The 16,538-nt window shown below is 42.0% G+C and overlaps 1 protein-coding gene across 3 annotated transcripts in view; it reads left to right on the forward strand.

The window, feature by feature from the left end:
- The window catches only part of GAREM1 (GRB2 associated regulator of MAPK1 subtype 1), a 188,142-nt gene extending 172,366 nt beyond the window's left edge, over positions 1–15,776 (forward strand). For 2 of the 3 annotated variants that reach the window (XM_081078636.1, XM_081078638.1), the window contains 2 exons: positions 8,837–9,003; positions 10,493–15,776. In XM_081078636.1, coding sequence (XP_080934762.1) covers positions 8,837–9,003; positions 10,493–11,390 — 1,065 coding nt within the window. In that variant the 3' untranslated portion in view covers positions 11,391–15,776. The remainder of the gene's footprint in view (positions 1–8,836; positions 9,004–10,492) is intronic. The other variant, XM_081078637.1, reaches the window with a different exon arrangement.
- Positions 15,777–16,538: the final 762 nt, after the last annotated feature.

Here is a 16,538-nt window from a genome sequence, read left to right on the forward strand (position 1 = left end):
GGGGCCAGTTGTCCCCACATTCCAAAAATGCGTGTGATTGTTTCATTTCACTGGGTCTCTTAAGATATTACAAAACCTAATGGGGTTTAAACACAACAAAACATTCTTTTCATCTACTTCTTGATAAGCTAGGTGTTGTATTATAGTTACCTATCTGTGGAGCCAAATTTGTCATCAGCATAAACCAAAAAAAGAGCCGCAGAAGTGCTCTGCATCCTGTGGACCTCAATAACATGTAACCCTTTGATGGGGGAATTGGGGTTTTGAAGAACTAGAGTGCCTATGAAAAAGCTACATGTGGTTCTAAGACTGTCCAGAAACTGAAATTCCCAGGCTTACCTCTAGAGAAATAATAAAGCTGAGACATTGCCTGAGCTGATTCTGTTCCTCAGGCATGGCTAGATGAGGTCCCGGTGCTATCAGACGCCACAAACCTCGAAATGTCCACCCTACATAATTCTAAGCCTCATGTGACTACCCAAGGTTAAAAAAAAAAAAAAAAGAACACGGAAAAAAGTTATAAAAATGTTTGTTTATAAATTAAGGAAACTGGCAATGAAAATTGATTCTACTTCGAATTTTTATTTTGTCTTGGGGCTTTTAACTCCTTTCAAATATTAATATTAGTAAAGGTATTAAAGGACAGGTTTTCTAAAAAAAAAAAAACCTGACATGTTAATATTCAAGTTTTGGTACTGAAAATATTAATCTGGAAGTGATTATTTACTTTTCAAAATAATTGCTCTACAAAAGACTTCATTCAGGATTCCACTAATTAATGAGGTCTCCTAAGGCTTTTGACATTTAATTAATTGGAATTACAACTTTTGAGGAGTACCCTCTAAGCAAGCCGTATACCTGCGTTCCCACTTGTTAATTGAAATAAGGTCTAAATTATTACTGTGTTTTGGTAATTTTGAAACTAATTGCCTTCAGTTTCATGTAGATTGTTTGTTTCTAAACGAAACCTTCTAGGCCAAGAAACTTTTTCTCCTGTGTTCATTAAAAGTCTCAAGGAAGAGACTGTTAAAGTAATTATAATATTCTATGGGATAGCTCTTGTTTCAGATCTGCACGCTGAAAAAAAAAAGCTACACTTTCAGATACCATTTGCATAAAATCATGTAAATAGGAAGGTTATATACCATTTAAGTATATCTGTCATGTGTTATATGCCTTGCTCAGAAAAGGTCTTTATTCTCTGCCCCAGTGGCGTATTCTTTCTTCTGAGTCCATAGAAGCACCCTAGAATTTAAACAAGTATTCTTTTCAGAGCCACTTGCCCTTCTGCCTCCCAATGAGTGGGCCCCGACCCCCCCCTACCCCCGTCGCCCTCCCCTAAGGCTTGGAGATTGGAGGCCATTTCAGACACCGGTCTGTCTTAGGTCCTTATCATCAATGTAGAAAACTGGAACAAGAAACGTATGCATCTGATAATCAAGATTTTGACTGTAAATCACATCTGCCCTTACGCCATTAATCAAATAGAGGCTCATTTATTGCCATTTTGTCATTAGAAAACTTTAATTTCTGTTTGGCTGAAAATACCCCTGATGGGTATATGACAGGGTTATGAACTCTTTGTATAAAAGCCTCTTTATAAATAAGATTTCTTAAGGCTGTAATGATTTTTGTTATCTGGGAGAGGGAATGTGGGAAGAAATGTAAAATACAGGGCAGAGGGCATGCAGCGAAGGCAAAGTTACAAAGTTCAAGGAAGCATGGTTACAAAACGCCATTCTTTGGATTGCTGACATGAGCCTGAAGTTGGCTTTTTAGAGAAGAAAACTCATAGGATAGGTGAGTTCAATATTAGATCAAACTCCTCTATAGTGTTATATTTTTTCTGAATCGTCCCATAGAAAGAAAATGATCCTTACCCCACCTAAGTATGCCAAAATCTCTTTAGTGACTGCCCACAATTCTTTGAGGCAGGAGATGTCACCCATAGGCATATGGTGGTAAATTTATGGACAAGGAAGTGCCTTGTCGACAGGTATCTCAGTTCCATTGCCTTTTATTTAAAAGTTGGGTAACCACTGCTATGAAATTGATTTTTTTCCCCAAAAAGTTCAGCAAAGAATATGTCATAGTAAGTGTACCATTTACTTTTCTTAAGCTGTTTCTTTAGACCAATTAGTGAAGAGGGTGAAAGTGTCCTTTCTCCCACAGAAGACAAATGGGGAGTTCCAAGAAACAAAGACTTTCCAAGAAACATTATCATACCAAAAAGCCCCATTCCCACACTATGCTGCTTCATAAACAGTGGGTGTGTCTTTTTTCTTATATTCTTTTAATCCCTAGGAAGTGTCATAAAAATGTTAATGTCACAGGAGAAAGAAATTGGTTCATAGGTAATGTGCATAAAGTACTACAGTTGTATATAATGTTTGAATTTTTGTGCTCTAACCATCTGCATGCAACCCTCTTTTCCAACCATGCAACAATGAGCTTTGTATTTTTAAAATGTGCATTATTTTTCACATGTGCCTATTTAGGAAAAAGACCTTATTCTCCATTTTTCACAAATTATTGGTTCTTTATCCTGTGCTCAGTTCCCTCCCAGCTAAACAGAGTTACTGCTTGTAGGGAGTGGAGAGGAAGGTTAAATGCCTATTCCAGGAGTCAGGCAGTCAAGTTAAGCTTTCTGGATAGTACTCTAAAAATAAAGAAAATAGTCCCATTCAGTGATGGATTTGATTTTGACCACAGATTGGAGTTAGGTTTTGACATAGTTGATCACCTTCACTTAGAAACATAAAGCTTTCCAGTCATTTATTCTATTGAGTGTATTCTATCTTTGCCTTAGCTGTTAGATAACAAGCTACCATTGATCACTTTTCTAGTTTTACATGGCCACCAATGGTATGGTGAAGGCAGAGAGCAATGGGAAGATGTGTGTTCTTTCTGTCTTCTTAAATGAAAAGAGCACTGGGCCCAGGAGTCCGCGTGCACTCGACCTCCAGGCTACCTGTGTGTGTACATACCCAGGCATATTTTTCGAGTTTCTAACAAGTTAAAGAGAAAAAGGCCGTGCCTCCTTCATGCCAGTATCCCTTTCCAATAACTGCCTCCCTTCCTTTCCAGCCAGTTTTCTCGAAAAGAATGGTCCGTCCTCACTAACTCCACCCTCACTTCCTGTTCTTACTTCGACTCCCTGGAATCTGGCTTCCGCTCCCCTCACTTAACTCAAGTTTCATTTGCTAAGATCCCCAGTGACCTGCCAACTGGTACATACCTTCCAGACCTTTCCTGACTTCCTGACATCCTTCTGAAACCTTTACACTGTCTTTCTCCGGCTGTTGCCCCCTCCCCTCCACCTGGCTTCTTTGAAACCATTCAGGGATGGTTCTGCTCTGTGAACAGTAAGATGCGGTCACTTGTTTTTCTTGTCGTCCCTTCTGCCCATCCTCTTTGGCCCTCTTCGCTTCTCATTTGAGAACTCAATGCCTTCACGACTCTAGATTCTCATCAGTAGAACATCAAGCTCCAATCCGGTATTTTCAAAACTGAACTCCTTGGTTTCTCCCAAGTTCTTCCTGTTCTTCCTTCTAAGTTTCTATCCAATAAATGGCACCAGCATTTGTTTCATCATCTAAGCCCCCAGACCAGAGTATCTGGTGGTTTTAGTCATCCCTCTACACCTTTTGACACTCCTAATTCCTTCTTCCTCAAGACTTTCTCGGTAAAATTCCCTATGAATTTATTCTTTTCCTGACACCTTCAATAAATTCATGGTGCTCCTTCTAACCCTTGCTCTTACTTTTATTATTACATGGCCAATTTGTATCTCAATTCTGTGTTTGTCTCCCTCCCTCCCAACTAATTCCATGAGCTACTCCTTTTTGTATACTCAACTCTAGCTCAAAGAGTGTATGGCAGGCACTCAACATATAGCTGAACAATTTTTTTTTAATGGAATTAATGTAGTACGCAGGAAAAGGGAAAGGGATGTTCTTTGGAAAAGTCCATGTTCTTTGGACTTTTAAGGAGAGTGGGAGTAGATGGTGCCTATTATTCTGGCTGGGAGCCCCCAGGACAGACACATTTTATAGCTTACTCCAAACCCCCACTATTCAATTGTCAGTGTGTTAGATGGCAGTCATTTAAATATGCCTCCCTAAGAATGTGCCTCATGGACTAAAGAAAAGTGACAGTCCTAGAAAGAGCAGAACTCATCATTTTTCAATAAATTAGCTTTATATTTATTAAAACAACTATCCATGGGGACAGTTGTTTTAATCCTGGGTAATGGGATCTTAGGTTTGCTAAGCATTGAATGGTTGAGCATTTTAGAAAAAAGGAAGACTTGCTGTGAAGGAGCAAGGATGAGAGAATTGCTGGAAGCATAACTTCTGGAAAGAAGAGCTTTAGACCAGAGAATCACTTGTGAAGCAAGCCTCTGGGTACGGACGGGAGTTAGCGCTCCTGCTGCCTCCTGGATCCAAGGTGTGCTCGTTGCCGCTGTCGTAAACAGTGGATGCCAGGAGATTCTCTGCGGACACCCACGCTACCCATACCCCGATATCACCTACCAGTAGGCAAAAGTCACCCATAATCTGTGATGGGCAGTAACACCTGCCTGGAAACAATCCCCACCCCTCACTTAGCACCCGTGTTGGAAGTTTATTCCTGCTAATCCAGGTACATCTCCGCCCCTGTGCTGCCAGCTGAAGCTCCGTCTTAGATGCTGCATTGGACATGAAGAATAGGGCGATAGTCCGTCCACCAGGCACAGTGTATTCTATTACATCCTCGTTAGGGTCGTGATTGCTCTGGGGTTGCTGATGACGACAGCCACATTGTCCCGGGTTAGAAATACCATCATTGTCATTTTCACTCTAACATCATGTCAACTTTAGTGGTGGTCGTGGAATTGATGGTGGTCATATGTGCGAGGTCTGCTGTGCCTTTTTTCCCCTAGCTTGACACTAATATGAGGACACAAACATATTATCCTCCAGCTCAAATAACATATCAACGACCTTTGCCAAATAAAGATATAAAAAGCATTCTTATGGTATATGTTTAAAAATAAAAGCACCTTTTTGTTGTTGTTTTGTGTGTGTGTGTGTGTGTGTGTGTGTGTGTGTGTGATCTGTTAACCTCTACCTGGCATTGCATATGACATATTTGTGCCAGAAGTGACAAGTCCCCAAACTGGGCAACAGTAACAGTGAGGACACTCCCTACCATTTTTTTACTTTCAGGCTGATTGAATATACACGGAAAATAATAACTATAAACTGTTAGCAGAGTTCAGAATGTCTGTGATGGTCCCAGACCGAGCATGCAATATTTGGGGCTGGGCCTTAGAAACTGGCATTTAAATGGGGACGGGCCGTGAGAACCAAGGTAGAGACAGGAGCAGGAGAGCACGGGTATTTGGGTAACACGGAACCCACCACATTGGATGGGCCTGTGTGTTACTATAGAGGAACAGTGGGAGAAGTAACGAGAAAGATGGACTAAGATGGAGTAATTTCTTCTAGCTGGAAGATATAGCTAGAAAGACTGCAGAGTTCTTCCTGTTCTTCCTGTGAAGGCAGGAAAGGCTGGACTTTTCCCAGTAATCAGAGGGGGCCACTGGAGATGGGAAGTAACGTGATGAAAGCCACATGCTGAGACTTTTAGACTGAATGTGCTGAAAATATAGCATTTAAAAGTGAAATCGAATATGAGGGGAAACTGGACGTTGGGTGATTGGCCATCCAATCTTGTAAATTGCCTTTTATTGTCAGATAAAATTCACGTCAAGCCCAGCAACATTCCTCTTGGATATAAACATCCCACGTTGAATCAAATCAAGAAGCAAAGAAAAGTAGAATGTTTACTGCTGTAAGGGTGTGACAGATAGGAAGTAAGCTAGTACAATGAGCCCACACTATTTGTTACTTCTGAGTCCCAAAATATGTTCATTCCACCAAAGCATACACTTTTTCCCATAAAATGCAGTAAAGTGTGACTTCATTTGAAGGACCGCAGATGCAGCCTCAAGTTGAAAGTAACACGTGGAGATGTGTTTTCAGGGTCCTCCACTACGCTTACCCATGGAGAGCCGCCCTCACACCCCGGCCTGGTGTACCCCAAGACCTTGTTTTGTGCCTCGACAAAATTACATCTGAATTTGTGGACGTGACCCTTTCAAGTCGTTTTTGTTTTCTTTTGTTTTTAACTAGCTTTTCTCCAAAATGGGTTTCAAACAAGCCTAGTTCTTTCCCTTTGAACTCACATGATGACATCCAAACTGCCCTGTCATCACAATGGAAAACAATCTGTCTCTGGCCTTATATTAGTATCTCTTCGCTGACCATATCCCACCTTTTAAGAGTAAGAATAACACGTGCACACGCTCTCTCACACATACATATTCATTCTGTATCTCCTTTCAGGAGTGTGGCCACCCCAAAAGCTTTCTATATCTCAAACTTCTTTGGAGTTGACCTGTACGCACTCCCCGTTCCTCATAGCTCTCTTCACAGGGCCCTGTGGCCTACAAATGCTTCTTTTCACTACGTACCCCACTGCCCCCAATCTCCTCTCATGTGGGAAACCTTGGAAAAGCTCTTTAGGACTCCCAGTATGGAAGGAGGTGGCAGAACCAGCTCGCAGTGACCTTGAGTGCCTGGAGTTCGCTATATCAAATACAAGTGGCTTTTCTGTGTTCTAAGAATTAGGTCAGCAGATCACTTTAAATTAAAATGCATATTGTAATTGACATCTCAGCATATTGTAATTGACATCTAGGTCAGCATTGTCTAATGAAATGTACTTAATGATTAATTCTAAAATTTAGAAAATTCTAAATCAAACTGAGCATTAACCGAAGTTTTCTTCTTGCTCCTCCTGTCTGTCCCAATATTGAGGAGTGACTAAGCGTTTATTTTAAAAATGAAAAAGGTAACTGACAGACTCCTCATCGTTTCACATTTTCCATGATTCCTATTTCTATAAGCATAAACAGAACCAAGCACATCTATAATAAAGTTATACCTATCCATTCTAGACTCTATAGACATTCCCTAAGAAAGAAAAAAAAAACACAATTGGCTACTGTATAATTCACTAACAAGGGAGATGCCAGGTGATTATTGGTTACTTATATTAGTTACTTATTTTTGTAACCAGTATAACTCCAAGCCAGGGATAGGGATGACCCAGCCAGAGGTTTTCAATGCCCTACTTGGTTCTCAGCCTCCTTAGAAGACCCAAAAGTGGTACAAGAGACTCCCTTGGCTGGCTGAACAATCATCTCTTCCATATCCAAACCTCATTTCCTCCCAGATTGTCTTTCTGCATCTACCGCCACCACGTTGTTAAAAGCTCAAAGGGGAAAAGCCTGCAGCTGTTGAAGAAGAAAAGCTGCTGCTCTGATTATTTTGTTTTGGCCTAGAGAGCTTCTCTAAGTGAAGCACCGTAACCAGTGGGTCCCAATAAGCAGGGTGGTGGGTCCTCCAGATGGGAGCAGTAATCGCCAGCCCCAGGACAAAATCCAACAGATGAGATTTTAAAAATTGCTTCCTTTTCACGTAGAATTGAGGTTTGCCAGGTCACCACAGTCACATGACTTCTCTTCCCGTCTGATTTTCCCTGGCACGTGAATCAGGCCTGGGAAGCCAATTAGAGGCGCTGCCTGCAGTGTAGGTGGTAGAAGATGTAACATACGGTGAACCCATTTCATTTGGTCTTAAGCAAATTCAATACCAAAGCTAATGGGAGCCTGGCTGTTTCGTTGTCTTTATTACACCGGAGTTGCTGAGACAGAAAGGATTTGAAGACAAAGATGAAGAAATTGGGGGGTGGGGGGAGAGGGATGCAGTCTAAAAGCAGGCGAGGGTTTTTGATGAAGTCAAAATTGGTTCTATTTTTACCTGTGTACACTAGGGTAGACTGGCAGAGCCGGGTACAAACTGCCCCCTGCTGTCTGACACAGAGAACTACACTAAAATGTCCACTTCGTTTAAAAGAATCCTATTCTGAATGCCTGCAGTGAGTGGAAAACAAACGGGGGTGATGGCAGGACGACTCGCAGAAGCGGAGGACATCACAGGTCATCTAGATCCTTTCCAATGTGCAGATGAAGGGAGTCTGAGAAAGTTGGAGGCATCTCTTGTAACAAGTACTATTTGGGGGGCGTCATCGTGGGGGGGGGGGGGACTCGGTTAGAGAGCTGCCTCAACTACTCCAAGCGTAACCTTGCTTCTCACAGTGTATTCCTGGTCCGGCAGCTTCAGTATCTCCGGAGAGCTTGTTAGAAATGCAGTCTCAGGCCCCACCCTGGGTCTACAGAATCTAAATCTGCATATTAACAAGATACCCAGGTGCACGTTTACCTGTGAGAAGCCCTGAGCATACATTTCAGAAGGAGCTTTGACACTGGAGAAGGTGCACTGTTTCCTAAGGTTTGGATCAAATGGAATTCCATTTGAATAGTGAATAAACACCAACTAATAGGCGAATTTAATCCTCTCCCAAGATCATGATTGCCTTATGCCCTTATTTTCTTCACACTCCTATTTTCACATGTCCTCACATATCACTAGCTCTTTCACTTACTGTATTTCGCATTACTTTGTATCTTTCAGCAGCAGGTGGCCCTTGCCAGGCAGTTTCTTTGAAAATCAGTTTGTCCCAGCAAGTATGTGACAGGCAGCGATTTATCTGGCAGCCTCTGTGTTTCCCTTCACTCTTGTTTGCTTGGTTCATCTCTCTCCCTCTTCCCCACACCCCTGCTGTTCCTGTGTAAGAGTAGTGCCCCTTGACCCTACAGGATGGAGCTGGCTCCCGGTGGCATTGCCAGTCTGTTGCTAACCCAGAGTGTTCTTTTCTGCGCCAGGTCAGGGAAGAGTGCCGGCTCCTGAACGCCCCACCTGTTCCACCCCGAAGTGCAAAGCCTTTGTCCACCAGTCCCTCCATCCCTCCTCGCACAGTCAAGCCAGCGCGGCAGCAGACTCGCTCTCCCAGCCCCACCTTGTCCTACTATTCTTCAGGGCTGCACGACATGTAAGTGTTCATGCCAGGGCCCACCCACTCCGACACGATTCTGCTCACCGCCCAGGTCACGGGATCTTGAGAACCGTGTTAAGGTAGCCAGACCCTAGGCAGGTGGGGGGAGAGAACATGTTCTTTGTGGTTTTAAAAAGTTTTAGTGGGAGAGCATGATGGAGCCCCTGTTGGTTTGGAGCTAGGATGAAAGAGCCAGGGTCCTAGGAAGAAAGCCGTGAGCAATTCAAGGATGAAGGCCAACTGGATTCTCCGAGAAGCAACCGGCAGACGGCCGTCTGTTCTCACAAACACGCATCTAGTTCTTTCCATCTTGACTTCAACACAAGTAAGCAGACAGCACCTTCACCAGGGACGTGGCATTGAAAGGGTCCTCTTGGCGCTCTTCTCTGAATGTTCACCTAGTCCAGGAATCTCTTCTTACCATCGCTGTCGGGTCGTCATTCACTTCTGCCCGGATCTTTCCAGCACTGTGAGCTCATTCTTTTGCCGTGCACCTCGTTCCATCCTTAGCAAATGCGGGTCCCTTTTTTTGTAGAAATCTTTTATTACATCGAGTTGAAATCTATCTCCATGGAACTGTCAACTCTTTCTTATGTCTAAAAAACAAATAAAGGTACACCTCCCTTCTGTTTGTCAGCCTGTGAAAATATGATGTCAGCTGTTCTGTAAGTCTCCTCTTCTCCAAAAGAGACAGCCTCAGTTCCATCAGCTGTTTCTCTGACATCACTTCCCAATCCTTTGTCAGTTTGTCCACCCACTCTCAGCACTCTGGCTTCACTGTCACTCTTAACCTGTGGCCCCAGAGCAGAATGCACTGGCACTATTCCACTTGGGATCTCTGCAGTTTAAAGTAGCTCATCTTGGCAGGTGTTTTTGTTCTCCAGACCTTTAAATCCTTACGCTAATGTTATGTAATTGTGCAGAAACCTAGGCAAAATAAACATTGTACCTGAAGCATTTCTTCCTGCATCAGACTTTTGGGTGTAAATAGAATCATAGGTGGTGGTGATATTGTTATGTCACTGAAGCACAAGGCTAGCACGCAGAAGGCACCCACTGACTGCTCTCTTCCTCCACCCTGGCCCGCTGCAGACGTCACGAATCAATCATAGCACCTGTTGGTGATAAGCCCAAACATGGCTGAAGAATTTTTCTCATAAAGATCTAGACACCCAAGGATTTTCTTGTTACTTTAAAAAAAAAAAAAACAATAATAATTATGTATTTGCCATCTCCCCTGTAGCATTTTAAATCATTGTGTTCATACCCGTAATGACCCATGTATTTTAGTAATTGAAAGTTTCTTTTAAAAAAAAACTCAATGAGGTTAGCGGGTACTTGATTGAATTCACGATAACAATTTTCCAAACTACATTTTTCTACTTGAAAATAACATCTATGGGATAAAGAAAGGCTTGGGATTTGACTTTCTTTTCTTTTTTTTTTTTTTTTTGAACTAATCTCCCTGTTTGTGTTTGCTTTTAAGCAGCGTTACTAAAAGTGACACAAGTCCTTCTGAAAGTGCTCCTGTTTCCTGCTATCCCTGTCACCGAGTGAAAACTGACTCTGTGGACCTGAAGTCCCCATTGGGAAGTCCTTCTGCGGACGTGCTCTCCTCCAGGCTTTCGTGGCCTAACCATTATTCAGGAGCATCGGAGAGCCAGACCAGGAGTGACTTCCTACTGGATCCCAGCCGGAGTTACAGTTACCCTAGACAGAAGACGCCAGGCACACCAAAGAGAAACTGCCCAGCCCCTTTTGATTTCGAAGGCTGCGAGGTCTCGGCCAGCCCCACCAGCTCGGTCACTGCAGAATTCGGTAGCAGTGTCTCCACTTGTCCCAAGTCAGCCAGCTACTCTCTGGAGAGCACAGATGAGAAAACTCTTGCAGTGGGCACGACAAAGCAGAGTATGTCATGCCCCGCGTTACCCCCCAGAGCCCCAAAACCAGTGGAAGAGAAAGCCTCCTCCGAAACTTCTCATTTGCCTCTGAAAATCGATGGTGCTGAGGAAGACCCCAAGTCTGGGTCACCGGACCTCTCTGAGGACCAGTATTTTGTTAAAAGGGGCCTGCAGGACATCTTCTCAGTCTCTTACCCTTTCTCCTCTCCTCTCCACCTCCAGCTGGCCCCCAGGTCCTGCGGCGATGGCTCCCCATGGCAGCCCCCTGCTGACCTGTCGGGACTCTCTATAGAAGAAGTGTCCAAGTCATTACGGTTTATTGGTTTGTCTGAAGATGTCATATCCTTTTTTGTTACGGAAAAGATTGATGGGAATTTGCTTGTTCAACTAACAGAAGAAATCCTCTCAGAGGATTTCAAATTAAGTAAACTGCAAGTAAAGAAAATCATGCAATTCATTAATGGCTGGAGGCCCAAAATATAGCCAAATAACCCCAGCTAGCATTGAACAAAACTGATCAATTTGTGTGCTAGAAGAGGTGGGCTGGGACACAGTTTCATGTTTTTTTTGCACTAAAAACCTTCTCTGTATATAGGGATAAGAGAAACTCTTACTATGCAGATTACGTTTTTGAATGGTGAACAGGCTATTTTGTACATCAATAAAAATGTTGTACAGAACACTTAAAGGTGTGCCTTGTACATCACTCAATACTCAATAGCTGCTAAAAGACAGAAGGCATGTTCAGAGAACTAATTCTTACCCACGTAGGTTTATGCGAGAAGGTATGATATTTATTTCAAACTAGCCAAAGCTGAAAGACATAAGCATCTTTAAAAAACAAACAAACAAAAAACAAAACACTTTTGAACAACAGTTCCCTCCTTTGAGGGAATCGACTTTTAGACAATTAACTCTGTTCTGTGCTCTGTCGTTTGGATTACTCAATGCTAATTGTTTTACTCTTGTGCCTGACAGTGTTTGTGATGAAATGACACTGATGTTATGTGCTTGGTGGGGAACTTTTCATCAAAAGCCACTTTCCAAAAGTCACGTGTTGATAGAAGATGTATGACGTCCTTAGAAAAACTACAAATCATGACTACAATAATTTACCTGTAACTGCTGCTAATTTTATTGAGCAGAGGGGGATAAAAACAGAATAGATGCATATATTATCTGTATGTATACACAATCCAAATGTATATGTTTGAGACATCATTTTGAATCTGATATTTTAGGTAACATCTGTTCCCTTTCAAATATCCACTGAGGTTTGGAGCCATTAATTAAGTTGAGTCTTAGGAAGAGTGGACAGAAAGATCCAGGGGTTCTCAGAACTCTGCCCCTCGAAGCTCAGGCTTTTAGGGCTTTGTCACTGAAAACTTGGAAGAAATCAGCAGAGAGTCTGTATTGAAGAATTTAATTTTCAGCCCATTATAGGGCTGGGTTTTGCATATGATACTCCCATGCCGATGTTTGGGGAAATGACAGTTTCTGTCAAATGACAGTTCTACTCGAGTTTGAGGGTCTTATTCTCCTGGTGTCTGACAGTGAGAGGTCTGAAGAGCATTTCTCAGAGCATGTCAGGTGTCCTTGGCATGCTTCATGCTTCAGGAGAGCGCAGGGGTCAAACGTACTGTCTTTTATTTGAGCTACATCTGTTGAGTAATTTTTAAAGTATCGATAAGAGTATGTGTTTAGTTCATAAACCTCTTGCCTCTCTTTCAAAGAAAATACATTATTACTACACTTTTATTCCAAGAATTTCAGAACATGATTCTGAGAATTGTTGCCAAATATGATTATAAATATTCCAAAATATACTGGCCTCGTCATCATTCTTGACTTTTTTGAGGGACTATAAATGTTAGAAAAGTTGTAGTTCTCCAAGCAAGCCATCACCCATAGCTCTGCCCCTCGCCACCCCAGAACCTGTCTCCAGATTCTGGGTGCAGACAGACTGTGACTGAGGGCAGCCAACCAAGTGTCAGCATGACTTGCAGAATTGGCTTCTGTCTTATTATCCGCTCTTCCTGCTCACCCAAATAGATTAACAAATGTAAAGACAAGACCCACGCATCTACTTTGGCAGACCTGTGCAATATGGCTCTATTTCTTCGCATCAGAGATATTGTCAACCCATCTTATGGTTTAGAATTGAGGTGAATTGATAACTCTTCTTATTTGCTATCTTATATCTCCTTTTAAAAGAAAAGGTATTTCCCCCCTAAACATGTCTCCCAAAATGTGAATTCTATACTCCTAAGTAAAAAGTAGCCCCTAAAAAGAGTACCCGGCACAACTTGTCAGACTGGAACAGTTGTTCAGAAGTAACTGACAAATCTATGTAGACGTGTGCAGTACTGCACTCCCATGAAAGGAGTCCCCTCATCACTTTCGTGTTTAGAAAGGATTCTTCTGTGTCAGGGGCAACTCCTTTAGTAATGTTGAACTCCCAGAACTTTCCTTTAAAATAACAGACAGGATGTGATTGAAAAGCTGCATGTTTTCTTCAGCACAACCTCGCTGAATCTGTTCTTACATAGGTTTTGGACACAATTCTCAAGTTCAGGAGGGAGGAACAGGGTGGGTTTGGGTTGGCTATGAAGGTTGCCCCATGTAAACAACTGATTCCTTTTATCTTTTTTTTTTTTTTTTTTTTGGCCAAACTTTACACAAATTAGTTTCTGTTTTTTGTCTTGGCATATTTCCATTGAGTTTATGTTGATCGCAATGTAGAGACTCCTTGAGGGCAGAGACTGTGGCCTTTGATTCATGTCTTCAAAACCTATTGACCGTCTTTTGTGTGCCAGACCCTATGCTGGTATGACTCGACAGTGCTGGAAAAAGGACACGGCTCCTGCCCTCTGGAAACTCATAATATTTATGTTTAAAATCACAGTTGCAGAGACTGTGTATGTGTGGGTAAGAGAGACATGAAATGCTGTACACAGTTGGATGTGTGGTAAGTTAAGTGTGTCCTGTCTTTAAAGAACCCACAGATGGAAGAAATGGCAACCTCCGTTAAAGGGGTATAAAACAAACACCACAAGACGGTTAGAATCTGTGGGAGGCAGAAAGGAACTCTGACTCCCACTCGCTAGTATTCTCTTTTACTGATTTGGAATTTTGTTCATTGTAATCAGTATCTTCTGGCATCTCTAAAGCCACACATAAATGTCATTGCTGGTCCTGAGCTGCACGTGTCAGTAGAGTACTTTGGCACCCTAACTAGACAATGCATGCGTAGCCGGAGAGAATCACGACAAGAAACGCAGAGCTGGGGGAGGAAGAAAACAGCTTTTCCCTTCTGAGAGCTGAGATTTTATAGTGAAAAGTGATGTATAAAAATCCCCACAAACAGAACCTTTCCAACCAACCAGGTCAAGACTGAGTATATTTTCTGGCCAGTTTCCTGCAGACAGAGCAGTGACCACAATGCTTGGGGGAAAGTGTCCAAACAGGACCCTTTTTTTTTGGGGGGGGAAGGTCCTTAAATTCATGGCTAAAATCATCATGGCCTCATCAGAAAAGAAAATCAGCAATAAACCAAACCAAGCAACTGGAATATAAAATATGGACCTGGCTCGTGTTGGGAGGGAGAGCTCCAATACCCACAGATCAGTTCCTTTTCGGAATCCTGTAAATTTCTGCACGTCCTCTCTTCTTTCAGTTGAGCTGCTCAACTTGATGAACTGTGAAATTTATATCTGTACTCTTTCAACCCACATATACCATGCAAGTTTATGAAGTTGGAGCAACTAAATTGCAGTGTTTACTCTTGTCTGATGTAGAAATCACACAACAATCTTATGGGAAAACGTTATGACAGTCCATTCCGACTGTTTTCAGACATGTCCATAAACACCTTCTGCTCACGTTTCAGAACCACCTGCACAGCATCCACACAGCTCCTCGAGAAGTTCTCAGGTGGGTGTGGATGGATAAGAGGGTTCTTCATTTTCCAAACACTTTGTATAACAAGTCACTACTCATCACGCTTAAAGAGTATAAGATTAACATTTTGAATAACAAGCTGGAAAACAAAACAGTTCTCCAAAGAACCTCATGAACTGTTCAAAGAAAATCGCAACTTCATCCACCAGAAAAGTTAAATCTGCTGTTGGACACATGAGGCTCAGAAATGTTGTCCATGGTATCAATTCCCACTATTTTTCTAGTAATACAGAGGCATCGGGCTGCTAGGGCAAGAAGAGTAAAATGCCCAGAGTGCAAATGATGGAAAGTGGGACTTTTATATAGTGTGAAGTTGTAATACGATGGAGTTCTCATGGCCGCTTCTTGTCAGAAAACGTCGTATAGTCTTTAAAACTTGGTGTTTTGAACTTTCGTCTAATTGTGAAAGCCAGAAACAAGAGGTAAACGTGATTTCAGTTAAAACTATATAGAAATATCTTTTGTAATTTTGCTGCTCTAATTTTTAGGCTATGATTTTTGGAATGAGCTCATCAGATTACAAATTTACTTTGTTTACAATCTCATGTAGTAGGGCTCAGATAATTTCTTAGCTATAAGCCTTTCCTCCCATTTTCATATTAAGTTCCATTTAAAATAGTGTTTAAGCTAAGCCTAAAAATTGAACCCAATTAATTAAAAATTGGGGGAGTTTTCCTTAATTTAAATGGAAATGGTATATTCTTTTCAAAGAATTTTGTAACCAGTTTACTGTTTCTTTGCTTGGAAAACTGGGGTTTGTTAACTGTCAGTTAACAGTTGCATTACTTTCCAGAGCACTGTCTAATGGGCCCAATGTGTACCTCAAGATAAACATGGTATGTTATGTCTAAAATAATTCATTGTTGATTTAAATGGTTCTGAAATGTCTATAAATAAAGAAATTTTAAAACTTGCTCTTCTTGCAGTTGTTCCTTTATGAGGCCGATGTGGTGCATAGTTTTCTAGAACGTCTCTCCCCATCCTCATTAAGGAGAAGGGATCTTGTTTGAAGGGATTCTTAATGCTGCAATCCCATTCTGTATGAACGAGGGATTGAAAAGTATGGCTGTTGTACACGGAAGGAGCTAGAAACCAAGTAACCTGACTGCATGCAAACAGAATCCAGTACCTGTGTGGTCAGGAGTTAGAACAAAAGACAAAGGTGGAAGAACTAGTGAACTTAAAAAAAAAGTTTGTATGGGGAAAAGAAAGATAGTACAAATTCATATCTGTTTGGCTTTTCTCTTGTCACATCTCTGGTGTAAGTTATATAATTACATCGAGCACAGACAGCAGGAATGGTTGCGGGTACTAGAGAACGTCATGAGCATTTAGCGCGCTGTGGCATCTGCGAGTAAGTTTTACAGAAAAGTTGGCGAATGGCAAGTGGAGGTTGGTTCAGGGAGTTGTTAGTGTACCTCAAATAGCATGAAATAGCTTCCCAACATTTTGGCGGGACAATGAGATCAGATGTCCTCAGCATGGGGCCTGGTTGGGACCGCCACCGCTTCACACCAAAAAATCTTCCTGTTTTCTTTTACTAGACAATGTACCCACAAATCATTCATCCCATCTTATACTTAAGCCTGCAACCTTCTGTCCTGTTTCACAGGAATAAAACCTGTCACTAAACCCATAGGTGACCACTTTCCTGGACTGTAGGGATATGTG

Source organism: Rhinolophus hipposideros (genome assembly GCF_964194185.1).
Source record: "Rhinolophus hipposideros genome assembly, chromosome: 17".
NCBI lineage: Eukaryota > Metazoa > Chordata > Mammalia > Chiroptera > Rhinolophidae > Rhinolophus > Rhinolophus hipposideros.